Source organism: Siphateles boraxobius, unplaced genomic scaffold (genome assembly GCF_051911475.1).
Source record: "Siphateles boraxobius isolate OS27281-9 unplaced genomic scaffold, OSU_SipBor_1 6, whole genome shotgun sequence".
Lineage (NCBI taxonomy): Eukaryota > Metazoa > Chordata > Actinopteri > Cypriniformes > Leuciscidae > Siphateles > Siphateles boraxobius.
This window is the reverse complement of record NW_027509186.1, coordinates 22653903-22681569: the sequence shown is the minus strand read 5'-3', so window position 1 is coordinate 22681569 and position 27667 is coordinate 22653903. Positions and strand designations below refer to the sequence as shown.

At 37.3% G+C, this 27667-nt stretch overlaps 2 protein-coding genes across 3 annotated transcripts in view; one reads left to right on the top strand and one right to left on the bottom strand.

The window, feature by feature from the left end:
• Positions 1 to 191: 191 nt before the first annotated feature.
• blmh (bleomycin hydrolase) lies at positions 192 to 17774 on the bottom strand. The gene is made up of 12 exons (XM_077208233.1): positions 17642 to 17774; positions 16864 to 17061; positions 15717 to 15826; positions 15291 to 15432; positions 15006 to 15094; positions 14095 to 14187; positions 6761 to 6916; positions 5925 to 6083; positions 5046 to 5113; positions 4842 to 4959; positions 3199 to 3268; positions 192 to 473 (listed from the first exon to the last, which is right to left on the bottom strand). Exons 1-12 carry the CDS (start codon positions 17649 to 17651, stop codon positions 325 to 327), a joined length of 1362 nt encoding a protein of 453 aa, XP_077064348.1. The 5' UTR covers positions 17652 to 17774; the 3' UTR covers positions 192 to 324.
• A 4785-nt stretch (positions 17775 to 22559) lies between these two features.
• nova2 (NOVA alternative splicing regulator 2) overlaps positions 22560 to 27667 on the top strand; it is a 49832-nt gene continuing 44724 nt past the window's right edge. Inside the window, exons 1-2 of one of the 2 annotated variants that reach the window (XM_077208232.1) lie at positions 22560 to 22870; positions 22975 to 23254. In XM_077208232.1, the coding sequence (XP_077064347.1) occupies positions 23098 to 23254 (157 nt within the window). In that variant the 5' untranslated portion in view covers positions 22560 to 22870; positions 22975 to 23097. The remainder of the gene's footprint in view (positions 22871 to 22974; positions 23255 to 27667) is intronic. The other variant, XM_077208231.1, reaches the window with a different exon arrangement.

Sequence of the window (27667 nt, the reverse complement as noted above, 5' to 3'; positions counted from 1 at the left end):
CTGCTCAAGAAACATTTCTTATTATTATCAATGCTGAAATTTAACTATAGAAAAAGAAAACTTACTGACCTCAATCTTTTGAACAGTACTGTAATATATCATCTGAAAGATGCCGGAATGAAATAGGGGAATGCTAGCAGGTGACCACTAAGCAAACGCCACATTGAAATGACTCATCACTCAGACTCCAGTGATAATAAAAAAGAGACAAAAAAAACTTTATTTTTTTTTATCTAGATCAGGCTTTTTGTGAGAGATGATGGGAGGGTTAAAAACCAGCTGGAGGCAGAGTCAGGCTAAAACTGGTGCCTTTGGCTCCAGTGGTTAAGCCAGAGCTCCCATGGGGTCCCAGGCCGGGAGGACGACGGGGTCTTGCTGCATGACGTCCAGCACTTCAGGTGGGATGAAACTCTTATCTACCACCACCTCATATACATACTCGGTGAACCACTCATCTGTCATGATCAGATATCCTGCAGGAAGAGGCAGAGATCAGGCACGGCCAGACAGAGATAAACAGGTAAAATAAGAGAGGAGCAAAAGAAGGGGAACACCATTTAATTTGCAGCAGCAGAAGCTCTTTTGAGAAACTTCAGATTGCCCAGCTCACTAGGTTTGGACAGAACTCAGTCGGCTAATTAAACGTGTAATTAAGCAGTATATGACACTATGAGGTCCAGGCCTGAGAGATGTCCGATTAAGTGCCCGCCTCGTGAGACGGGATTTTTCGTCACACTCTGAAAGCCGATTAGGCTTGTGAGTAGAACTTAAACAGCAAACAGTGTTTAACCAAATCTGATGTCAAATGAAATCCCGATTCCATTAGTGCGGTATGTTCTTCATTGTTCCTCACAGAGGGAAAGAGCCACACCCTGTCTTAATCGCCCGTCTGTTCTCACCTCTCGAAACTGACAAGGTTTGATTTTAAAACAAGCAAACACACATTTAAACATTATTTTTTATTCAGAATGTGTCTGACAGTGGCTCCCAATAAAGCCAGTTCCTTTCTTAATTGCTTAAAGAAAGCAACAAGTCTTGACATCAGGAAAGTTTTCCCTTGCTAAAAGCAGGAAGTAAATGTCGATAAGGATTATTTTACACAGCATTCGCTCTTGAGCCATGTCTTGTTTTTCTAAGATGCATCAACCGGGCAATCAGACCTAGTAAAACAGAGCAGAACATGTACTAGAACAAATAGAGCAGTAGAGCTTGAATTTCCATGTCTGATTTCTGTGCATCGGTACCTCAGCTCAATGCTTTGGTAATTAAAGTGTGATTTTTTTCTCCCCCTCCAAAATACTTGTAATGTGTGTGAATGGAGCTTCATTTTTGGACTTTTAATGAGCCTGGGCCAAGCCTTAGTGACAAATTGTTATAAATCTGAAGAACAAGAATTTTTGCTGCAAAACATCATATTTATTTATGAAGCAAGCAGTCTTTGTATTTGCAATAAAAATCATCCATTCCTGGGGGACATAAAGGATCTGAAAGAAATTGTATCTCTATTCATCACTCCACTTTTACACTCATAAAATCTACACGCTTCAGGGCCCCCAGTGAGCCACTGAACACATTATAAATATTCGGTCAAAATCAGTTACACAAATACCCCTCTTTAAACTCACGTTCGTGCCATGGTATGTAAACAGGCAAAAAAGGTAGGAATGAGGCAGAAATACAGCCCAAAGACATTCCCTCAGAAATGTCAACCCGGTCCCCCTGAGTATATCATGTTATTGTCTAATCTTCAAGGGAAACAACTGTTATGACCAATTTGAGAGCCCTTAACCCCTTCAACCTCAACAACACATTTTTTAAATTCCCCTTCTCATCTAACTGTCAAACAATATTGCTCGAAAACCACAAAAAGTCCTGATTTATGTGCAGCTGTGATTTTTGAGGTCATAAACAGCTGTGATTAGGTGCTATTTGCCATGTATTATTAAATACGCAGTGTGCTGTAAGACAGCTGTTTTATAAGACATTGGCAGGTGTTTCTATGAAAGTCAGTAGGTTAAACGTGAAGCGTGTAAATTCTGCACTACTACTGGGATGTTGGAGTTGGCACTGTTAGTGTCCTAATGGTTGTTAGGGTGTTGCTAGGTGGTTGTTTAGGCAGTTGCTTAGAATTAAAGTTAAATTCTTTGCTAAAGAATTTAACAGCTATTTAATTGTTATTATTATTTTAAGATTAACCAAGTTAGCATTAGGTAATTCAAATGATTAAAGTATTGCACATCCTAAAACCCTTTCCTCAAGTATATCACCCTTCAAAAGTTTGGTGTAAGTAAAATGTTTTAATGTTTCTGAAAGAAGTCTCATACTCGTCAAGGATGCATTTATTTGATAAAAAAATACAGTAATATTGTGAAATATTATTACAATTTAAAATAACTTTTCTATTTTAATACATTTTACCATGCATTTTATTCCTGTCATGACACACCTGAATTTTGGGTATTTATTATAGTATTATAGTATTAATTACTAATTTAGAAATTCTTATGACCCAAAACTTTTGATTGACAGAAAAGTGAAATTAAAAATAGCAATGCTTGCCTTAGAAACACCACAAAGCCATGGCGATTACACTCTTTGAGAAAGTGATCCAATGAAAATTTACTTTTAGTTGTCTCCTCACATTGAACCAGCATAGAAAAAACTATTTTAACATAGAAAAAAAGGACATGTTTCATCTTTAAGGCAAACTTTGAAGTTTTTAAATGCAGACATGAAGCAATCTGCAAGGAATCATTTTCTACGATAAACGAGCAGGCCAAAAAAACCTTTATAATCTTCTGAGGAATGCAGGTCTAAGGAAGCAGAAAGAAAATGCTCACACACTCTTTCTCTCTCCAGGCCGCCAGAGCTAATTAAACAGCCCCTCGATGTAGCGTCTGTTTTAAATAAGAAAGTGGGTATGGACATTGGGTCCAGCTGTGAGCGGGTCTACAGATGTGCCCGACAAGAATAGCGCACACAGCGTGCTATAAACCTCTGAAATCAGAAAGAACCAGAACAGACCCCATGCTAAATAAAATATCCGACTCCCAGTGTTCTCAGACAAGAGTCACTGAAGAGTGTACTAAGGAGCCCCAAGAGCTAATCCTGCTGCAAATTGAATTATTCAATGTCAAAAGCCAAATATCTGTAAATTAGGAAGCACATGTAATCGTCAGACAGATGGCGACCCCTCACCTTTATTCCCACGGTCATCTCCCCACGAGTTCTCTACGCGCCACTTCTCATAGCATTCCTCCTTCCCATTCTGAGGACGAGAGACAACGGTGAAGAAACAGAGAAAAAGACCATCCCATACACGACAGTTTTATTGGTTGGTTTAGCACAATGGATAGATGTGGGCTTGAAATGAAAAGGTTTTATGTTTGTAACGGTTGAACTGTGAACTATTACCAATGGACAAAGCGCTAAAGGACCTAACCAACCGGCCAGGGTAAATAGAGATGACGTGGAAGGGCCACAATCAGAATCTCTGTTTAACTCTCATTTAATTGAAGGAAATTATTAGTCAGCCAAAGCTTAAAGTCATTATACCATTCACAAACATGGTCTAAAGAAGATTTCTTTGCTAAACCAACTGGAGAATAAAACTGAAAAATAGAATCCAAAAATATATATATGGACAATAAAAGTGGTCCCAAAATCGCCCCCTGAGGGATGCCACATACTAAAGGGGCCGATTTAAGTAACATTTCTTATTATCATCAATGTTGGAAACCATGATTCATTTTTTTTCAGGATGATAAATAAAAGCATTTATTTAAAAATATGCTTTTTTATATATATATATATACTGCCACTTTTGATCAATTTAAAGCTGCAGTCCGTAGTTTGTCCTCTTGTCGCCATCTCTGTTCGAAATCTGCAATTGCAGTTATTCACAGAATTATCAACTTTACATAGGTTGTGCCTCGGCACGGCACAGCGCGGATGAATTAACGTTTTGAGGAGAATGTGCGGCTGTCAGTCACCGTGCCGGATTGGATGCTGGCATTCGGAATCACAGATTCTACTTTTTGAAAGTATGACCAACATAAGAATTTTCACCGGAAAATGTCATCTGAACAAGTAACATCCACTTTTGTTCTGACCAACTAAGGAAAAAAAAGCATTGCAGTAAATGCTTTAAATCTAAAGATTAAATCTTAATGATCACTTATCATATCACGTCAAACCGTGCAAAGTTTGTGCAAACCACTGGAGTTAAAAAAATTATTACAAGCTTACCGTTTAGAATCGAGCTAAGGCAAGCAGATAGTTTTGAACAGTGGCTGGTTATGTACTTGCTCAAAAATTTATTTTGGATAATTTTTAGCCCAAAAAATGTACAGACTGCAGCTTTAATGTTTTCTTGTGGAACAAAAGTATTAGTTTTTCAAAAGTATTTTATTTTACAAAAAAAACTTAATGACCCTAAACTTTTGAAGAGTAGTGTATATTTCACACAGTGTAACATCTAGCTGCTCTTTAAACCTGGGCTATCTTTTACTGATTGATAGACAGGGTGAAGAAGCCCTTTGTTTTACAGCACATGTACACTGAGGCTGCATACTGGCTGCTGAGAAGAGAATAGTGAACTCTGGATATGCATATGGCAACTTATGAGGGGAATAAGACAAACTGTTGATAATTAAAACAGGCCGGAAGTCTGCAGAAAGGGAGAAAAAAAATCTTTAGGTCACACTGACTGTCAGAGCTGTTAATGAGCAGGCAGGGTCATAACCTATGCGATATACTGGTTGTTAAATAACTTGCTCAAATTTCTGTACTATCCAACCCCAGTGTGTTTTAGGTTTTTGAGCATGCTGTTCTCTCAGTACCTTGTCAGTAACGGCAGTAAGGATCATGGCATGGGTCATCATGGAGTCTCCATAGATCAACCTTTCCGCCTTAGATAGGTTTTTCACTGAGATACCAAACACTAGGTCATGGTTAAACCTACAAAAATATAAAGAGAATCCTTAGTCACAAACACATTCAGAAATAAGTCTTGCTATTTAACTGAAGGAAGAGGCAATACTCACACATTCATGTCATTGATGCCCAGTTTGCTATGGAAATGTTTGCCTACATCACAGCCAAACCACACCGCCTGATGCCAGAAAGACATTAATTAATACAGACATACAAAAATACACTTTCAGCTGCTCAGTTATTAACATCCTCATCCTAAAACCCTAGCTAAACAACAGCATCACTGTCCTAAATCCCAGCAGTAACTTTGTCAAGACAAACATGTGCAACAAGACTTTCAAACAAAACTCCAGACAGAGAGCAAGATATTGCAACTGCTAAAATTGGGGATTTCTAAATTGTTTGAATGGCAAAAAAAACACTTAGGCATGTAAACCTCAGCACATTACTATGAAAATACTAGATCTCTCTATGAATAATTTATACTTTTTTCATTTAGTGGGATCAAACTTGGTGTAAACAGACTCATTATGTCTCATGTAGGAATATGCGGTTGGAAATAGGGATGGGACAATGATCAAGTTGTCCAGCAGCAGACTATTTGGTTAGTGAGCTTTTTTTTCAAGTTTTTTTTTTTCAATGGTAGGGCTTTAAAGATGGCGCTTTTTTTAAATTGATCTGTACTACAACCATCAAAACATTTCTTTTGTAACAGCTTCAAGAATATCATTTAGTCTCCTCAGCTCCCCAAGGCTACATTTATTTGATCAAAAATACAGTAAAAACAGTAATATTGTGAAATAATATTACAATTTAAAAGAATAGTTTTCTATTTTAATATATTTTAAAATGTCATTTATTCCTGTTTTGGCAAAGCTGTATTTTCAGCAGCCATTACTCCAGTTTTCAGTGTCACATGATCCTTCAGAAATCATGTTAATATACAATGGCCTAGTTGTTCAAACAACCTATCAAATAGTTGATTTTACCTCTCCATTCTTGATGGAATTTGCAGCAGCTTTCTTGAGCAGCTCGATGGGCTGGTTGTTGTAAAGTGTTCTGCGGCCGCCCACCATGTTGCCCAGAAACTCCACACTGTACAGCTTCCCATAGGGGTTTTGGGGCCGAGGGTCATTAACGAGGCAGATCTGCATAGAAATTACACAACCTGTGAGTGAGGACTACAACACACTGAAGGCAACTAACGCCGGTTTCACACTGCACGCGTTAGCAGAGCGTATTTTTTTTGGGGCCCATGTTAGCAGATTAGAGCATTCACACCGCACGCAGAGGCGGCGCGGCAGCGCGTAGCAGGGGCAGAGCAAGAGCAGCAGTGCCGCGATAGTTTCGGCGCCCAGTCTATTTTTGCCGCGCCGGTTACGCTGAATTAAAGTGACAATGCATTGATCATGGCCAAAATACACAGCAGCTTTACCCAAAAATCGCATTGATGATATCTATTGTGTTTTAAACAGTCAATCAAATGTCCTTCATCAATTTAAAAAGAAAACAAATGTCCAAAAACAAACTTGTTGCCCAAACTACAAAAACAAAGATTAACCAAACGTTATATAATATATTAATTAATAAAATAAGCTTCTTGAAAAGTCTTTTTTCTTAAATGTATTTGAAAACGAAATAAAGCAATGCCAACTTACTCAGTAGGCTACTCTGTCTCTACACAAACTGCCAGTGTGAAAGCAAAACGCACGTGTCCTGCTTCCGCTCACCGTACGCACTGCTCCTGCGCTGCTTACGCTCTGCTAACGCTTGCAGTGTGAAACCGGCGTAATACTGTAGCTGAGGTAGTCTGTGCTGCTTGTACCTTGTCCTGGAGATTATAGAGTGGTTTGACGTGCTGTGTGTAGAACTCCAGAGGAGTTAAAGGGCCCATGCGGTGAAAGTTCTTGTCCTTGTCCCGGTATTCCCAACAGATGGTGTCTGGAGGACTGCCCAGACATACACTGGCCACTCGAAACACCTGAACACATTAAATGAAAGAGAAAAAAAGACACACGAAATCAAAAATAGCCACTATTCACACAATCAATGGATTTCATCCATGGATAAAAATAATTCTGATTGATTCCCTAATGCTAAAAACAGTAATATTGTGAAATATTATTACAATTTAAAACTGACTGTTTTTTTTCCAGGATTGTTTTAGAAAGAAATCTTATGTAGCATTATAAATGTCTTAACCAACACTTCTGATCTATTTAATGCATTCTTGCAGAATAAAAAAAACAACATACTGATCCCAAACTTGAATATTAGTGTACATTTTAGAAACTCTCAAGCTTTACGGCATCTAACAAGCATCCAAAATTCAAAAATGGTTGATTGAAAGTTCACATTAAGTTTGAAATCTAAAGACGGATGACATATGGATGTGATATCTTAAATAAGACCTGGGAAAACAAACCACATTATTGAGAAAACTCTGGCTTTGACTGGATGTAGCTGAGATGAGCACTAAGAACACAAACACTGTGTGTGAGGCGTCTAATGTTTGATTATGGTACTCTTTATTCTGAACTCAAACTGTTTTTAGTTCTCAGAACTTAGCCTTTGTTACTCCAATCCCAGGCATTTCCTGGCCTCTCCTGACTGCGGCCTCGACTTTACATATTGGAACGCGGATTTCTCTTAGCCAAGATTAACTTGACCTTGATAATACGCGCTTCTTGGTCAATCACAAACGTGCAGGCAGGAAGGCAAGAAAATGGACAGATAAGATGCGCCTGTCTTTTTTCTTTTGGCATACACAAGTAGGTGGATTGAGGAGAAACATGCGCCACACCAACTGAAGTTTACAAAGACTTCTGGTCGACTCTATTCACACTACGTGAGATATCATTTGTCTGGACTTTACAGGAATAAATAGTAAATAATAATGTTATATAAATATATATATATATATATATATATATATATATATATATATAACATGCCTTAAAAACCTTTTGGGTTTTTACACCACTGTTATTTACTCACCCTCACATCGTTCCACAAAAGAAGATATTTTGCAGAATGTACAGTGTTTTAATGTCAAGCTCAAAAAACTGCACAGTAGAAGTACAATAGTACAATAAAAGCAATTCAGAACACATAAGATTTTCAGTCATGAGATGTTTTTTCAATGCCATTTAGGCTTGTACAAGATTTTAAAGGGAAAACTGGGAGAATAATAGCTGAATTTCTTTTAGAAGTTCTAGCAAAACTCAAATCATTTATTCCAAAGGGTCAGAGCCATGGCTTTTGACATCTTTGTTATTTTTCTTATAATTAACTGTAGTAAATAAAACTAAACTAAAGAAAAAGAAAAAAAATCCTAAAAACTAAAATAAATCTCAAATATGATAAAAATGACAACTTTTAGCGGTGCTTTTTTGTCCCATTGGGAGTTTGACAGTATAAATCATCCACAAAATATAATTTGGCTTCCACAGACGGCTTTGGATGAACACAAGGGTGAATAAACCAAAGATATGTCAATAACGTACTCTTCAGAAAAAAAGTTTTTCTCTAACCAATCTTCTCTGTTCTCTCTCACCCTATTCCAGCCCTATCCTGGAAAGAAAACCATTTAGCATTACAGTTTGTTTTCTCTATCCAGTCTTCCAAGAGGGAGAGTAAATACCGGCGGCGCCCGGCCCTCTTTCCTCCCTGTTGACCCGGCGTTGGACCCAGATAAACCAACCGCACAAACAGCCTCTGCATCGCACGCTCTCACATCCTCTCTCCTCCTTGGCAGGTTACATAAACATGCAGGACCGTCCAAACAACACGGCGCCTCTTTTTTTTTTTTTTTTTTGCCTGTTGAAAAGTGCAGCTTGCGCAAAACAATGGCTGAGGCTAACTGACGTCAGTACAGAACCAGCAGGTCAATATTGAAACACCTGTCTGAGGATGGGTGGCCACAGGGCAGCAGGAAGAGCCGAGAGGCACAACCAGGGAAGAGCAGCTGGCTCACAGGCCAGGAAGATGAGCACGACACAGCAAAATGTAGAGCTTTTTCTTAAGAAAAAAAAAGTGTCTCAACCAAAAGCATTAAATCTCATATCATCTGGCTGATCTGTCATGCCTTGACTTGGGATAATAAGGATCCCCCCCCCCCCCCCCCCCCCCCCTAATGGTCAGAGCTTGGTGCTCATCCAGGGCACTATGAGATCAAATATGGCTTATGATATTTCTCTGTCATTGCCCCTCTTAATAACACCAGTAAAAAGGCAAAACATTATTTAAAAAAATCAACAAAAAATACAATGGAGTGGAGTGGGACTGGCGTGAGGAAGGTTAAGGTCACCCACGGTCAGACTCATCCAATGCCACACACGTCACCTCTCAGTCTAGTGGGTTGAGATACTGGCTTATCTGGGATCACAAGCACCTGCTCCTGACTTACAAAACATGCCCTCATGTGGGCACGAGGGGCTACAGGTATGATTATGGCATACAGGTGTTTGTTGACAAGGAAAGGAAAGGCTGGCTGTCTCACATCAAAGCAATCAGCCATGCAAATTGCTGGACGTATGAAAACACAACACGGCACGATTCCAGTGGCCTGTGTGAAGGGAAGTGTATCTGTTTACAAGCTCTTTATCAAAAAACATTGTTCTTCTATACAGCTGCCAGACTCTGGTACCGAGACCACAGCACTGATCCTGTCATTTGTGTTGTTTGCATCTGCTTCTCAAACACAGCTTTGCAAGAAAGTAAACAGTATGGAGTTCAACGAGGGATAGAGTGTCAAAATTTTGCCTTTCTGCTCGTCACATGGGAGATATGACACAACGCATGCCAACATATAATTAAGAGCATGACTGTGAACAGCTGACAAATACATTTGATTGATTTACTTGAACTTTTCCTGTAAACATGACACATGGCCCTTTTAACAAAAAAATTCCTCAAGGGAATTTCAGTTTGTCTTTGCAGAGAATTATGCATCACAGTAATGAACCAGAGCTCAACCCACAAATTTTTTTTTATAATAATCCTGCACATACCTCTATCATAGCTAGAATATGACAGAAAATTGAATTTTTATACAACACAATTGTGATAAACACAAAGTATGATTCCAATTGTGTTTTCCTCAGTATTATTGTTATTTACTGATTGTGTTGCTTTATTTCCTTTATGCAGTGTTGCAAATTAACATATGTCTATTGAACTATATGGACAAAATTTTAAAAAGGCCTCTTATTTTGTCATGCCAGGGAATCGCAAACAGAACAGCGAACTGCACATGCTTCCTCATATCTGCAGAGAAGCTGTGAAAGACCAGACGCGACTCTCCCATTCTCTTCACTTTACGTCTCCTGAGCCAGGCCCTGCAACAGATTCTCCGGGGCTCGTCCGGGAGCCACTCCATGTGATGCTAGGAGGATGCAAAGATTCCTGGACAGTGGGACAAGGTGGCGCATGGGTTAGAGGACGGCGACTGCTGTGTCAACGGTGAAAACGAGAGTACGAGACACATACAGAGGGTTGAACAGACGGCTGTCTTCATGCTGAAGTTAAGCGGTTTCGGGAAGGACGACGGAGAGCAACGGCATGGCAGATCGTACGAGGAAACGTGTTGGACATCAGAAAAGACCTGATCAGACTGCCTGCAGATGAACTATTTCACATTGCAGGATACAAGTTAAAGACTCATCTGAGCTGTACCTGGAGGACACTTAGGGTTGTTTCGAGTACATCCATGCCTTCAAGTCAAGTAAATCCTTGCTTGAGACTGAGGACCAAGGTATGAGTTAACTGTTGTCATTGCAAGAGACTGTAAAATCAGCAAAACAGATTTGCACTACTACAGCTGATGTTGATGCAAACACTGCGTTACATCCACCCACCACTGACAAAACCTATCTGACACCAACACATCGCAGATCTGTCTCAAGGGGGGTTAAGGGCGCCATACCTGAAACAAACACAGACATACGTAAAATTCTTGAAGAATATGAAGAAATTGGCAGACAAATCCAGCAGTACACGGACTTGACTAGCTTGACTCACACTGTAGCACAGGGGGGCACCACTACAGTACACGTGAACCAGACTGAGCAGACTAAACGTGTAGCTCATGACTTTGCGTTCCCTATGGGAGGGTTTTCTTATATTCAGTCCAGTGAGTTTAAGATACACGGAGGCCAGAGTGGGCATCACTCATCAGACATCACGTACAACTATGTATGCTGATAAACAAAGAAGACATGACTGTAGCTGAGCTTAAAGGGCCAAGCGTTGAGGTGAGGCCGCTTCGGGAGCTTCTTGGGTGTGAAGATGATCTGAAAGTCTATGCTGTAAATGGACACCTCGCATTTAATGGCTGGGCAGTCATCACAGTCAACCTGTGTGTGTGTGTGTGTGTGTGTATATATATATATATATATATATATATATATATATATCAAACGCTGGAAACCTCCGATTGCACCAAGCTTCTTGGATAAACTGAAATTAGACATGACAGGTCAAATATTTTAAAATGGGTAAGTTCTAGAGTCTCCATCGGTGTGAAGTGAATGCATTACAAGGAGGCATTGTGTGTTTGAGCCACTTTCAGGTGTGTTCTGCTACACAGAGATCTGTCAGAGACACTGTCCAGTCCAGCACTGCCAACACATCAGTTAAAAAAGGGCACCTTTAATCTACTAGTGATTAATGATTGGAACGAAAGATAAAAAGAAAAAGAAACATGATACAGGCCGATTATGAACCTATGACTCTCATACAAGTTCAAAGTGCAAGACCACCGCTCCGATTTCATCTATGCTGGACTAGCATCCAATCTTAATTACATAAATAATATGTACTTATTTATGTACATATATAAATAATATATTATATTACCCCCCCCCCCCCCCATCATCCATTGCAACTCACCATTTTGATAAAAGCAACATCTCTCCACGTCCCTGTTAAGTACACAAACACACTTCCCAACAACTCCTCTGCCAGTGAAGCGTTACAGAAAAAACAAAACAACACCAGGTGGACAAACAAACATCCCATCAAATACAGGAAAACACACAAGCGGGTGAGAGGAGATTTACAGGGAAGCAGATCGTACTCAGGCATATGTTTGTCCTGTGAAAGAAACGCAAAGCACTAGCTTAGTGATATTAACTTAAGACGTGCGTGCTGTGCGTCGTCCCTTCACAGATGGTGGAGGTATAGTAATAATGCCACTGAGATTGCCTTTGCCACTCAACGACAGGCACCGGGCGATAGCAATCATGTTTGTGGAACATTCTGTCATCAAGTCCTGCAGGCACTTGTTCTTTCTCTCTGTCTAGCTCGCTCTTGCCTCACTCACAGTCACACCCACAAAAATGCAAGCAAACATACAAAAGATACGTTCAAATACACATCCGCAGGTTTTCACAAAACCAGGGCAGGCTTTGTATGTGCTCATTTTGGGTCACAGGTGCTTGACAATGTTATTGTTCAGGTTAGCGTTAAATGGTTTTTAATTATTGATGTCCATGTTTTGTCAGATCAAGTTCTTACGTCACCATTGTACATCACTTACAGTCTGACATACAGAAGGTTCCAAAAGAATGAGGCTATTTCAAATTTAAAAGTCTACTAATTATTTGTTCAAGTCTCAATATTAGCAGCATAGTAAATTTGCTTACCTAGAAGTATTGCAGAATCTTAAATATTTCAAATTCTTTACGGTTTTATATTGTATTTATATATTTTGTGCACTGTATTATATATATTTGCATTTAAAATATTACCCCAGGTATATGCTGATCTTTGAAAAAAGACCTTTACCTTTAAGTTAGGATCAATTTTATAGAATAAATTATGAAACTGTGATCAGACTGCCTGTCTGTTTGTTGATTCTGGAAACGTGTTTAAGAAAAGCATTTATGTTTCTGAGAGCTGATATGTCAGGGACATTCTCAGAGCTGGCAACTGCTGATAAGGAACAAACAGTTGCAAATCCCATAATTATAAAAAGTAAACTTGACAGTCCTCATACAGTTTATGTGAAATATGCAAGAGTTTGCAGCCAGCCAAGCCTGCGAAGGATAACCTTGCAATATTGTCTGGCAACCTCAAGTGGTGGTTTCATCAGCAGTGAAACAGCGCCATCAACAGGCATAAAAGAAATGCACCAAGGAATAATTCACCCGAAAATAGGATTTGTTCACTTATACCCCTTTTCCACCAAAGCGTTTTGAGAGCCGGTTCGGAGCCGGTGCCTGCGCGCGAACCAGTTCTTTGTGTTTCGACAGCCAAAGAACCGGTTCTCGGCCAGGAAAACTGGTTCCAAAGCGGCACCAACTCTTTGCTGGACTAGAACCAGAGAACCGTTCTTTTACCACGTCATGCTTACGTCGGGGGCTGGGGGCGGGTTTAGATGTGTCCTAAACATCTTTTCTGACAGCAAAGCCAGGAGAAACATTTGCAGAAACACGATGTAGTCCGCCATTGTAATTGTTATGCTTGAAGTTGGCGCAAGCGTTTCTAGCTTTTTTTACATTTTTTTTTATTGAAAACCTTATGTAAGCAAAGAAGAAAACAGTCACAAAATAGAACAAATAAACGGAGAGAAAAAAAGACAAGACAGGTGTACATAACTAATCAGAAAAGATTACATATCAAAGGAAAAGATTAAAAGACTTACATATTTCAATTGTTTTTAAAGCCTTCTTGGTTCACGAGTTAGAGATAATCCCAAAGTAATGTTGTACTTGCAAGCGTTTCTAGCTGAGACGTAAAGCGACGTACACAGTGACGTAACGACGTCGTTCGCTGGGCGCTCTAGAAGTGGAAAAACAAACAGGTTCTGAGGAGGTTCGCAAGTTGAACCAACTCCGAACCAACTTTGAACCAGCACCAGTTCCGAACCCGTTCTTTTTTGGTGGAAAAGGGGTATTTTTAGTCAGCCTCATGTCATAACAACCTATCAACCATATGGTGTTATCTTTTTATGATGAATACAAAAGAATTATTATTAGAAAATAAATCAGCATGTTGCCAGGATCTTTAATGACGTCATTGACGTGCACATGCATTTTACAGGATACAGGTTTAGAACAACATGAGGGTGAGTAAAAATGACAGAATTTTTGTTTTAAGCTGAACTATCCCATTGTCATTAAACTGAGGACGGGTTAGCCCCGAAATTTAACTCACCTCCTCAATCATGGTGTCTATAGTGTCAGACAGCTCAGTTTTAGTGGCTTCACTGGCCACCATGTTCCTCAGCCTTAGACAATATTCCCTCAACTGCAACAAACAAACAAATGCAAATCATAAAAGCGATTCAAAAGAAAAATATGTTAATATATGCTACAGAACGTGTTAAATGATATAAGACCATTCTAGGGGTACAAAACTCATTTTTGGATCATATTACGTTTTTTGAGTCATTGATTGTTTTTCGGATCTGCTTTCAGCCTTTGAATCTTTTCAGGTTGCAGCGTTGCCTTCAATATTGTTATTGTTAAACTATTAAAAATAATTTGGTGTAATTAAATTAAAACTTAAAATTAAATATACATATTAAAGGAAAAACTTAAACTTTAAAAAAAAAATAATAATGTACTTAAAAATTATGCCTTTTAAATACTTACAAATACTTCAAATTAAAAATAAATTTAAGTACTAAAATACTAAAACTGAAAATTAAAGCTAAACTGAAATATAATTTTAAAAAACTAATAAAAATGACAAAAGCAGAGAAAACTGAAAAAATAAACATAAAAACTAACTAATTTTTTTTTATAGTATATAAATTATACTTAAATAAGAATGGTTACATTTGATTAGTCTTTTCTGGCATACTATTTCATATTTGTTTTAATTCTTTATTAAATGTCACACTGGCCAAAACGGCCATCTTCCTCAATTATCTAAGGGAAGTGACCTTAGTGACATTCTCCTCTGCTCATCCGTTGAGTCAAAGAGTGCTTCCATGACGGAGTCACCAGCTCATACACAGCCACTAAATCCTCATCCGGTAAATGTCAACATGAAAGCTTGAGGGGATACAACGCTGCTGACTGAGAGTAGCTTTCAAGGGTTGAGAGTAACGTCGAACCCACCTTGTGATTGAGGATGTCGTTCATTCTACGGGAAGCCTCTGAGCTGTGAGACTCGGGGAAGCATTTCTTAGGGACGACACCGTATTTTTCTGAAAGACAAATAGGAGTTTAAATGCACCTCGAAAGTGAAGAATGTCAATTCATATTTTTAAACCAATTTAGGTCTAAACTAAAGTGAACGATATGGATATCAATGATCACTTAGCAATTGAGAATAATTACTTCCCCTGAACAAATGTGAGTTTAGTTGCAACAGCTGCATCAGTGCAACAGAGCTAAACTGACCAATAAGGTTAACCAGCATATCCCACTGTCCACCATCATTGGTAGGATTTGATAGCAGGAACTGAACCAATCTGCCATCTACTGACTCCTTCCGCTGGGCTGTCTCCACACAGGCATGCAGAAAATAATAGCACCTCTCCACCTGAGACAAAAACAGAAATACACATAATCGGGGAGAGTGTACCATCAAGGTGAAGGGGCAAAGAGGGGACACAGTGGGTCACAAACATACAGGGAACACAATACATCTCGCACAAAAAGAGGATTTACTGGACCTTTACCATTAACACAATGAGAGAAGGCGATACACAGCAAAAACAACACACAGAAGAATTATAACCTTAGAGCCTGGTGCAAATAAGTAGTCAATTCTCAAATTAAACATTGATTTTGTGATGCAAACAAGGAGTGGTAACGCTGACTTACCTTATCCCAGAAAAAAAGATAAGACTGACTGAATTCAAATTCTTCAATGTTAAACTTCTTCATGAATGGAAGACGCATGACATTGAGGCATGAGAAGATCCAACATCTCCCTGATGGAAAAAAACAAGCATAGACAGTGAGGTCAGGTCAAAATCTGACAAGAAAGCATTTAAACTGTATTTTCAGCCATATGGACAACCTTCATAGACAGGTTGGTGGATTTGTGCAATAATTAACACTAATCTATTATATATATATATATATATATATATATATATTCATTTTTTAATATTAATAAAAAAAGATACACAATCAGTTAAAATATTTGGGGTCGATACAATGTTTTTGAAACATTATGCTTACCAAGTCTCTTATGCTTATGATCAAAACAGTATTATTATTAAATATTATTACTCTTTAAAATATCTGTTTTCTATTTGAACATATTTTGATCACCATTATTTGATGCTTACGAAACATTTCTTAATGTTATCAATGTTAAAAACAGTTGTGCTGCTTAATATTTTTTGTAAGCATGCTAAAAAAAATCTCAGGACTCTTTGATGAATAGAACGTTTTTTAATATACATTTATATAATACATTTATAACACTACACTTTGTGTTATATTATACCTGTATTAAATGACAAAAAAAATATAAAATGCTGTGTGGGGGTTTCTATGCAGCCGCAGAGGAAGTGACTGTAAATTTGACATTCTTCTTCTGGCCGTTGTAATTCATTGCTGTATATATTTTCTTCTTCTTTTGGAAAGTCACAGAAATGTATTAATGGCCTTTTTTCAAAATAATTATTCAAAATTTACTCCCATGTACTTCTATAAAAGTTTATCCTGCTATAGTTTACTTCCATGTTCCAAATCTAGTACATGTGAAATGTGTCTTTTGAAAGTAATGCACCTAGAAATTAAGTTGTTTTGGTGATTCTTAAGAAAAAGTTAAGCAGCAGTTTTGAACTTCACGTCATGCAAAAACACAAGTTTTCGGCTACTATTTCCATTTAATTGATTTACGTAGGTTTTTCTAGGCTTGATATGACTGATACTCCCCACTCAAATGGGACTACATCTTTTTGAACATATGTCAGATGCACAATTCATGTGAAAAACTTTATTTTTGTGTAGGTACCTGAGTTTTTCTGGTTGGTAACAGGTTTGCCCTCTGTGGGAATGCTGTGCTGGAAGATGTGTACTGTGTCCTGGACTGTCTGCCGATGAAGACACACCTCTAAAGGATCAATGCAAGTCGAGACGTTCTGGGCGAGCAGATATCGAGGTTCCGACCGGAACCGCTTGACAAAAGCTGATGCTTTCTCCAGACTCAGGCCTGGGCAACAAACAAGGACACAAATACAAAACAAGGGCTCACAGTTGTCCAACAGGAACAGTGACAGTGTGACACTGCCCATTTACTTCAACATAACATTCACTAGCATTTTCATGAATGAATCAATTGCATAATCATGAATGGTGAGAAGAAATGTTGATCTATATGACTTTCTTTTTGCCCATGGGACACAAAAGAGGTTAGCCATAATGGCAGTGTCAGATTCTGCCTGAAGTGATTGACAGCCAGCTCTCTTGACTTGAGTTTGACTCCCTTTCATTGTTTCTGAAGTTTGCCGGTGTTTAGCTTATCTTTTACTCTACAAACCTTTCCATTTCAAATAATTACACGTAAGCACCCATTTTAACCCATACAAAGTGTCACTCCAGTGACTTAACTCGAGCAAAAGCCATCAAGAGTTTAAAGTCCACATCTTTGCTTAGTCACTTTCAGCTGTAGTAGTAAACAGCTCTGGCTAGTTAGCCACACAATGCTACTGCATTCACATCAACATTTGTGAAGCTCTGAGCCCTCAGCCCGCACCAACGATCACCGAGAGACAATATTTACACATACGCACCAGTGTCCATGTTTGCAGATGAGGAGAGGAGATGTTGGAGTCTGATTTGTAAGTCTTTGTTTATTTCATTCGCCGACAGCCAGTCAGTCCGTGCGGAATTCCGGAAACAGGAAATCCAGTAAAATCGCGTGTCTTTCTGTCAAGGTTGCCATATCTGGGGAAAACCCTCCTTTCTCGAGCTTCAGGAGGGCACATGCATTTTGATGAATACCATGGTATATGCGTGGTACTCCAGGTTAATTTCCACGAATAAACTTAAACTATTAAGTACTTCGTTTTTTCCCCCAACATTAGTCAGCGAGTTTAAAAATAAATACATAAATTACTTAATTAAACCTCAAATAACAAACTGGCATTTTCTTTGGGAACGCGCTCGCAAAATACACCAAGCAGCATACACTGAAAAAAAAGATTTTATATATATATATATATATATATATATATATATATATATATATATATATATATATATATATATATATATATATATATATATATATATATATATATATAATTTACTAATTTACAAAAAAAAAAATACTGAAATAACCCAAATTTATTTAAAACTTTACCATTGGTCTGAATAACTAAGTTGTGCACGGCCCCTCCAAAGTCTATTTGTCACATAGTTTAATAGTTATTGTAGTTGTTGTTGTTTTATTATATAGACTCTTGTTTTGTAGTATGTTGTTTTTCCTTTTCCTCATTGATGTTTCCTGGTTGTTCCCCAGGTATGCTTTTCACATTTATTCTATTGGGAATACTTTATCCGCAGCAGTTTACAAATGTTTTATGGAATATGCTTTTTTCAGTGTGTTCCCTGGGAGTTAAATCCATGACACTGATGTTGCAAGCATCATTGTCACTACATCATTGTTAGCTGGTCTTGTAGGGATGTGTTTGTCCTTGTGTATTTGGCATTTTACTTTTTATTTGGGGAGTTTCAGTTCTTGTGATTTTTATATTATTGATCTCCCATTCTGAATTCTTGTCTTGCTTTGTTTAATAAAAAAATTCTCAAACTTTGCTCTCTGAAATTCCAATTTGTGACATTATAGTGGTTATACGTGATAGTGCTGCCATGGTCCTTGTTTTTTTTTCTTATGCAATGAGAAAAGTTTCTGTATTTTTTTCCAACTGCTATGACTATTACAGGCCTACTTTCTTTGATGGCTTTTCCCAATAACCTTTTAGACCTTGCCCTGAAAGTCTAACTTCTTTTAACTTTGGAATTGTAATAAGGGTGTGTGCCACTAAACTCTGAAGTATAGTCAATCTTATTTCAGTAAAGCAAAGGTAACAAGGTTTTCCATTACAAGGTAACACTATTGGAACATATCTGATTCTGCATACCGCAATTAGTTACCTTGTAATGAACTTCAACCTTGTTGGCTTTGCGGAAATAAGATTTACTACAGTATATATAGGGTATATGGGACATTTTTAAAGCAAAAAAAAAAGCAACAAAAAAATTGTTGTAAAACACCTGCCCTCTTGTGGCTGTAAATTTTACTGTCACATGAAAACTACAATGAAATGTGTCTGTCCTTTTGCCACAAGAGGACAGTAACCTTGCGTAACCTCCACAGCTGCACTGACTTGAGTAAATACAATGTTTCCTAATAGCTTCTTTTATTATCAATTCTAAGAACGTTGTTTTTTTAATAGTGTGGACGCTTTTACTGATATGGAACAATTACTGAATTTGCTGTTGTGTTGTAGTTAGATAATGTGGATCAAAATATGAAGAGTTTGAGGACAGAATAAAAATGTGTATTACATTTAATTGTTAGATCTGTATTTAGAGTTGGTGTGTTTGTCGTCTCTGCAACCTTACATTCTGACAGGAAACACTGGACAAAGAAGCAGCTCTTAGCTCTTCTCAGTCTCTTTGACTGCTTCCACAATTCACCCACAAGATGGAGACTCTTGTGTGTGTCGCAATCTGACAAACAAATTATTCATATTTATTATTCTAGCTGAGGCTGATATTAACAATGTTTAGGGAGTAACTCAGTATTCTCATTGGGTTTATTTGTAAAAACAACTTGATAATGATTCTAAAAAAGCTAGTTTGTGCCAGATTAATTATCAAATACCCTTGTCTCCTTTTAAACCTGCATAGTGCCATGTTGTTGCTCATAAATAAATGTGGAATTTAATGCCAGATGTTGCCCGGTCTGGCTAATTCTTAAGGTTTTTCTGTGTTAGTTGCAGAAACAATACTGTGGGTGCTCTTCATAGAGAAGGGGGCAGATGGGGTTCCCTCCTCAAACAATGTGCATTGCGTGGGGGAGGGTGTGATGCATTGAAAGTCATCCTTGACGAGATATCACCCTTTCACTAGTGTGACAGAGGGGGAAAACTGCACAGGTTTATGTGAAAGCTCATAAACCCATATTGCAGGAATGGAGAGCTTTAGCCACCACCATCTGTCCGAAATTAACATTTGCGTGCAATGAGTTGCTGGTAAACAGAACGGGATTTTTGTTTTGTTTGTTTCATGGTACGTAAATATAGTCTTAGGAAGTCTATTATTTATTTGTCAGATTGGTATATAAATATATGGTGCATATAAGTGTTTACATATCACACAGATTTAGTTTATTCTTCAGGAAAATAAACGAGTACACTTTTATATATATATATATATATATATATATATATATATATATATATATATATATTAGGCCTGTGAAAAGATTAATCGCGATTAATCGCATCCAAAATAAAACTTTGTGTTCACATAATATATGTGTGTGCACTGTGTATAATTATTTTGTATATATATAAATACACACACATGTATATATTTAAGAAATATTTGCATGTATATACTGTATATATTTATTAATAATTTATATTATATATAAATATGAATATTTTATATACAAAATCTTAAATGTATACATACCTGTGTGTGTATTTATATATACAAATTAATTATACACAGTGAACACACAAATATTATGTAAACACAAACTTTTATTTTGGATGCGATTAATCGCGATTAATCTTTTCACAGCCCGAATATATATATATATATATATATATAGATACATATATATATATACTTTTTTGTAAGGATTAGGGTAGAATAAATGAACTAAATATATTTCTCTTGTATTTAGTTCATGCAGCTCAAGAGGTTCTTCTGTGGGTTTTTTTTCTTCTTTTTTTCTGTGGCATCTGCTCATATTGGTTAAATGTAACTCGGATAAACCATAGCATATGTGAACATGCTCTATGATTCTAGCCTGACTACATCCCCAATCCCATCCCTGTATTCGGCTGGATCCGTGGAAGCACACACCATTTTCAAGCAATATCATGTATCCTAATTCTCACATTACTAAAACGTTGTAGTTTAAATAAAATAATCACCCATTTTATTTCCTGAGTAATGAGCTTTTCTAGAATGTTGCTGGTAGAATAAACAAAGCAACTGAGTTTGATTGTTTCACATTGATTGCATTTCATGGATGGCCAGGCTCAAAAGAAGTGTTTTATAGTAATTTATTTTGCTCAATTTTCCCACTTCAAATAGGACTCAAATGTCTCAGTATTGGTTTACCACATACCTCCACTCACACTGAGCATAGGCTTATGTATTTCAGATAACACTGGCACACTGCTGAGTTTTTCCACAGAAATGTGAAATTGCGTGAGGTGGTTCTTTGTGTTCATGCAGTAGACGGCGCAGCATCACCTCGATGCGAATCTGGAAAATAGAGAAGTGCTCGCCTCCGGCCCTGATGTGTTGACACAGGAGGAGTGTGAGTGTGTGACAAGAGGATATAGAGACTCTTACTGGGCACTGAGGACACTATATACTGTAAAATATGTATTCACTATGTTTGAAAAACATCCTCTAGTCCATCCAGTTAATATCCATTCATTTATACTCAATTTTATGATTTTATTTTAAAGTGATTTTTATTAGTAATTTAAAATCAAAGTTGTCAAAAAATGTGTATCCATTTGTTTTGATAATCTTTTTATCATATTTTATCATCCATTTCTTTTTATTGTAATTGTTGCTTAAAATTGTCAGATTTCAGCTTTAGTTAAGTAGTATTTTGTTCATTGATACTAAGTTTTCAAAGCTCAAATACTGCAATAATGATGATGATGATGATAATAATAATAATAAGCTAAAATTAAATAAATATAAAAATAAAAATTACATTAAAACTACATTAAAAAATAAAAACAAATAATGAGGATGATGATAATAAAAATGAATAATTAAAGTTAATAATAATGATAAATGGTTATTTAATAATATATTTTGATCAAATTACATTAAAAATATTCATAATATAAGATATTTATATAAATACATGTACATTTTAAATATATATTCAAATATAGGCCTGTATATACAACATTTTGTTAACAACAACAGCAAAAACAACAATAATGAGGTCAAATAAAATAATAATAAAAGATCATAATAAAACAACATTAAAAATTAAATTAAATAATAATGATTATCATAACAATAGTTAGTTAATAGTAATCATTAATAAAATCATTATATATATATATATATATATATATATATATATATATATATATATATATAACAACAACAATAATAATAGGCTAATTGTATCCTAATAATAATAATAATAATATACTGTGGTAGAACTCTTTGGTGTTAGACAGAGACGAGCTGCGCATTTTATTTTTTTAATTTTTTTCCACAACCCTCTCCCTATTTTTTCAATGATGCTCTCGCATTTTTATCTCCACCACCTCCTCCTGTCTGTGTTGTCATGTGACAAGCAGGATTTATACTTCGCTTTGCAAGGAGAAAATCAAATCTCGACCAATCGCAGCTAGAGGGGGCGTGTTAGTTCCTCCACATTTGACAGGCGCGCACTCGGCTTCGCATGACGTCACCCGCGGCTCCGCGCTCCAGCAGCAGAAACGCGCAAAGATGCTCTGAAAGCAACACTGCAGCATCTCCGAGTCAGAGCCTACAAAACATCGCATCTCCTTCAAGCGCTCGTCCAGCGCTTCAACACCGTCCAGCTCTATCTGCAGGGGTTTGACCACCTGCATGCGGGATCCGCCGTTTCTCCCTTTCGACTCTTACACATTTCCCGTTGCTATTTATTATTCGCGCATCTTCCAAATTTTTAACAGTGAATCTTTTGAGTTCTGCTGACCACTGAGGTCTCATATTGTTTTCAGCCGGAGAGCGCCATCGCAGAGCCACGAGTGAGGACGTTTCCCACATCACTTCTTATCAATAATATCAGTACCCTACAGCCTGAGCAAAATCGAGCCACTGGATATCAATGCGTCTGTCATTCTGTATCTAGGCTGCTACGGAGGATCGACGCACCCCAAACATTCATATCATCGTGGTTTCACATTCAGAAACAACATATCTGCGTATCGCGTGTAGGGGAAACGAGAGCGAGCCTAAAGCTTCTTCATAAAAAATGATGGCCGGTGGGGCAGTGCAGCAAAACGGGATTTTCTCCAATCCGCATCATCACAATCAACCGCCGCACATGGAGTCTGATCCTCCCGATTCCCGCAAAAGACCCCTGGAGACCCCGACGGAGGCCAGCAGCACCAAACGCACAAACACAGGAGGTAAGAGCCAACTGCTGTCTACATAGGCAACTCACTTGGCAATGAATTAGCGACTCTTCCCAAAGACAAGTGCTTTGATGTAAGTCCCAATGGGAAAGATGAAAGCAAAATCGTGCATGGCGTAAGTATTCATTCATTTTCGATTTCCACGAAGCATCTCACCATCTAACGTGGTCATGCATCACCAGACACGTGCATCTGAGATTTTAAATTCATATTTACAGTTCGCGTCCATTTTAAGTGACCCTGAATTGGTGGTTGCGTTTACTTACGCACTTACGACAGTCGTTTACCAAACACATCCTCAAGTATTCCTAAATTAAAGGCTTATGTAAGGAAAAAACGGGTTGTGCATTCCTAAATATAGGCTAATATCATGAGCACGTACCCAAACATTAGAAAACATGGCTCGTTTACGCATCCTTTCTATCACCACAGATGACCTTGCTCTGGTGCCTTGAATCTTTTATTTTAAAAATTGGCCCATGAAAACTCAAATTATGCATGATAAACGATAATCTAACATTTGGATGAGAAATACAAATATAGTGATAATAATTGTTATACCAATTGCATTTATGAATTTTATTACCAGTTACTTACAATATTTAATATGAAATGTTTCTCAACATTTGGTACACATTTGCATGCTTCACTTGCATCACTGATATTCGAAATTTCCGAATGTATTCAGTGCTTGAATGTGCACTGATCCTTCAATATTTTACTGTAGTCTATTGTTTATAGCCTACTGGACCCATGCTTGCTTGTTTATTATGCATTCCGGCAGATGCCATAAGAAGTCTTGTGTGCACTACACTTGTCTGCTAAACTGTTATGCAGGCTAGTCATCGAATTAATCAGTTAAAAACTAAATAAGCTTGTATTTCTTAACTCTTTAACTGTTTTCAGCCGATTGGTAGATCTTATTTTTTTAGCAGATAAAAAGTGTAAAACATTGTTTTTCTGATCTGTGATGATTAAATCACCATTAAGCAGGAAAACTTATTGAGGTCTTTTTGAACTCTGTGACATTTAAGGCAGAGCATTTTGATATTATTATTAACAATATTAACATTATATCTCAACTGATTGGCTGAGGTCAATATGTGTTTTCATTAAAGGCCAACATTTTTTTTTTTAAAGTGCAAGAATCTCTTGTTTCTCTTTTAAAACCCTTTATTTAGTAAGTGAAATAAGTATTTGAAGTTAGAGTTATAGGGTTAATAATGGCGCATAGATGAAGTGATTGGCGGATGTTTACATGTGAAAGAATCGATGCTGAAAGCGTAATGAATTGTCAGTCAGAAGAAGCATGCTGGACCCGTGGGAGGCATAACCTGCAGATCCATTTGCTCAAATGAAAAGACTTTGATGCTTAAGAGATCTAGGCTTCACTGGAATTTATTTACCAAGGCAGATTATTCTATGGGGTTCTCACAGCTATGGAAGGGAAATTTTAATATTGTCATTTCCAGGCCTGCAAATGACAAAGAAATTAATAAAATCTGGAAATGTCATGGAAGGATAATGGAAATTTCTGTTGGTAATAATATACAATTTTGTGTTGTTATGCTTAGCTATCAAAGATCGCCTGTTAGAAATTGCTCTTTGTCCATGCAATCTGTATAAAATGATTTTTAAAATCCTTAACCTGTTACGTAGTATAAAAGCTATGGAAATGTATTAACCAAAAGCTGTAGAATCCCCGATTCTATTCAAATACTCAATTCATTTATTTCAATTTATTCAAAATAATGTATTTGTATTATAGGATGTATAGTATGTATTAATATTACAAAACAGTTAACTTAATTTAGTATTTTAATATAACATTGTTGCTTTATGTTAAAGCATAGATATTTATATTAATTAATCCATATTTTTTAACTTACTGGAAAATGATCAAATACAAATGCTGAAATAATTTTATTATTATTAATTTAGTGTTTTGTATCTCTAAGAGTTGGTAAGACATGTTGATAAATATGTGGAATGGAATTTATATTTATATTAAAAGAGTCAAATTAGTTATGTCATGTAAAATAGATAAATATGACACGTATTAACATTGTATGTTTAGAGTTTACATTTACCGTAGTTTCCGCTTTGTGGTTCATTTTTAAACACGAGCAGTTACACAGGCAGATCTTTGGCCAAGTTAGTGTGAATCTGAACCATTTATGTAGGTTTTTTTTTAACTACTTTTGAGCATAGCATACTGCATGGATCCAGCTTAGCATACTGAAAACGGGAAAGGCAACTGACAACAAGTCCTACTACAATAATAGGTCTAATTTGTTTTCTCTCATTGGACATTTACTCTTTGATTTTATGTTTTCATAAATGTAATATTAGTTTCATATTTTGTATGACTTGCATATTGTTTGAACTTTTTTTAGCGGATTAAATCATGATTGTGGGAGAAGACGAAGGATTGTGTCTCAAAGGCTCCCTGAAAAGAAAGTTATAGACATTAAGATGAAAGTCAGTTGGCTTAAAAACAAGAATCGTTTTCCTGCCAATTGATCGTTAAGGCTTCGACTTCAAGTTAACCAAAGAGCCTCTCTCCACGTTCCCGAGCTGTCTCATAAGATGTAATGTTTTAATTTTGTAAATGGATGAATTGGCACAGGACAGTGCTTCCATTTACAAAAGGTTGTTATAGAGGATTTATGTCCTAGCTGGACGGCGTGAGGGGACTGTGACCCTCTGAGGCCGCAAGAAAACGTGTGTGTATGTACAATCCTTTTACTATATAAAGACATTTTCGGATGCTGCTCGCCACCCGTGAGTAGCTTCTTTTTTAGATTCTCTCGCTTGTGCATTTCTACCCGCAGGATGAGAAAATAGACGCAGGATCCGTCTTCGAAGGGGTCGTTACGTAAACATGATTTGCCAGCTGTGTTTGGAGATTCAGACATTTATACGGGGGACCAATAACCGATTCGTTGCTGTCGCCCACCTTGTTCACTCACATCCTACAATGCAATACTCCCACCAGTTTTCAGATTAAGTGCACAGTCTTTTCTACAGCAGTTTTTTGATAGGCTCAGCAGAAAATACATTTAGGGTGCGCTGCATTGTGCTCCCCCATCATTTGTTTGTTTCGCCTCTAATCATGATTATGGGTCGAGGTAATCGTTTCTTCCTCCTTCCCGGATCCATCTCTCCCATCTTCCATCAATAGCGGCAAGTCATTGATTATCCAAGCAACCCTCAGCCTATTGATCACCGTACGATCACTTCAAAATGAAGGGGGCGCTGCTTCAGTTTTTTCTTTAATGCACTGCGTCAAAAAATCTCATGCAGGATGGCGAGGATTTGGGAGGGCGTTGTGAAAGGCAGCCCCACGTTGGATGATTTGCTCGCCTCTCTCGGCTTGTCTGCCGTGGAATGGAGGACGGGACCTGAGATGAATGTGGATGAGATGAATGAAAGAAGCAATGCGAAAGCTTTTCTTCAAGCCTTCACGCTTGTTAGAACAAAGCATGCTGCTTTCTCTCACGTGCAGCAGAAAGCGAGGAGTATGTTTGCAATGTTTATATCGGAAGCCATTTTGGTCAGGCAGTTGCTTGGACAGCCGTGCAGGGAAAGTGGTCCTTTCATCACTCCACTAAAATTAGATGTTTGTTATGCTTAAGCAAAAATACTTTCTAACCCAATGATGAATTTGAGATCTAATGCAGTATAAATCGATTTGTCAAAGACTAAAAATCAAAAGCAAATGAAAACAAAAAAACAAAATATTCATTGCTTTGTGTCTGTTTTTGAAAGGCCCCCAAAATAAGCTCTCAGGAAGCTTCAATCCTCAAGCTGATGTTGCTTATTCTGAACCACAGGTCTCTTGGGAGTCTCTTGCAACCAATGATTTGTGTTTACACCATAGGTTTACACCCACTGGTTTATTATAAATAATACCCATTTGGTACTTTTTTAAATTAATTATTCTGACTTCTCAGTGAGTGAGTATAATCATAAATACATGCAAGACGAGGACTTAAGATATGAATTAAGTTGAAGGAAAGAAAAACAGCATACTTACTGGTTCTTGTTTTGTTCCCGGTGTAGCACAATGGGAGGGACTCATTTCCCTCAAAGGCACTGCTACGGATATGCGTGTAGTGTAATCCGCTGATTTTTCTCAGCCAGGGCTTTTGTGTTGACAAGTGACAGGAAATATGCTTGATCCAACTCAAATTTGGGCTGCAGATGCTCCATGTTTTAGAAGAGAATATACTGAGAATGCCTTTTATTCTGATGTACTGATTATGGTTGATATAGGCTTGTTTAAAGTAATATTCCAAGTTCAAGTTAAGCTCAATTGACAGCATTTGTGGCAATATGTTTATTTTATTTTTTTATTGACTGGTTCCTAATTTTCTTAAAAAGAAAAGAAGCAGTAAATCAGTG

Bases quoted from the DNA above. Each gene is read 5' to 3' on its own strand.
- blmh (XM_077208233.1), bottom strand. The intron at 6,917-14,094 runs GTGAGTTAAATT...TAATGTGTTCAG, and splicing joins TAGACACCATGATTGAGGAG to GTGTTTCGAGTGGCCAGTGT. The intron at 3,269-4,841 runs GTACTGAGAGAA...TCTCGTCCTCAG, and splicing joins TTACTGCCGTTACTGACAAG to AATGGGAAGGAGGAATGCTA.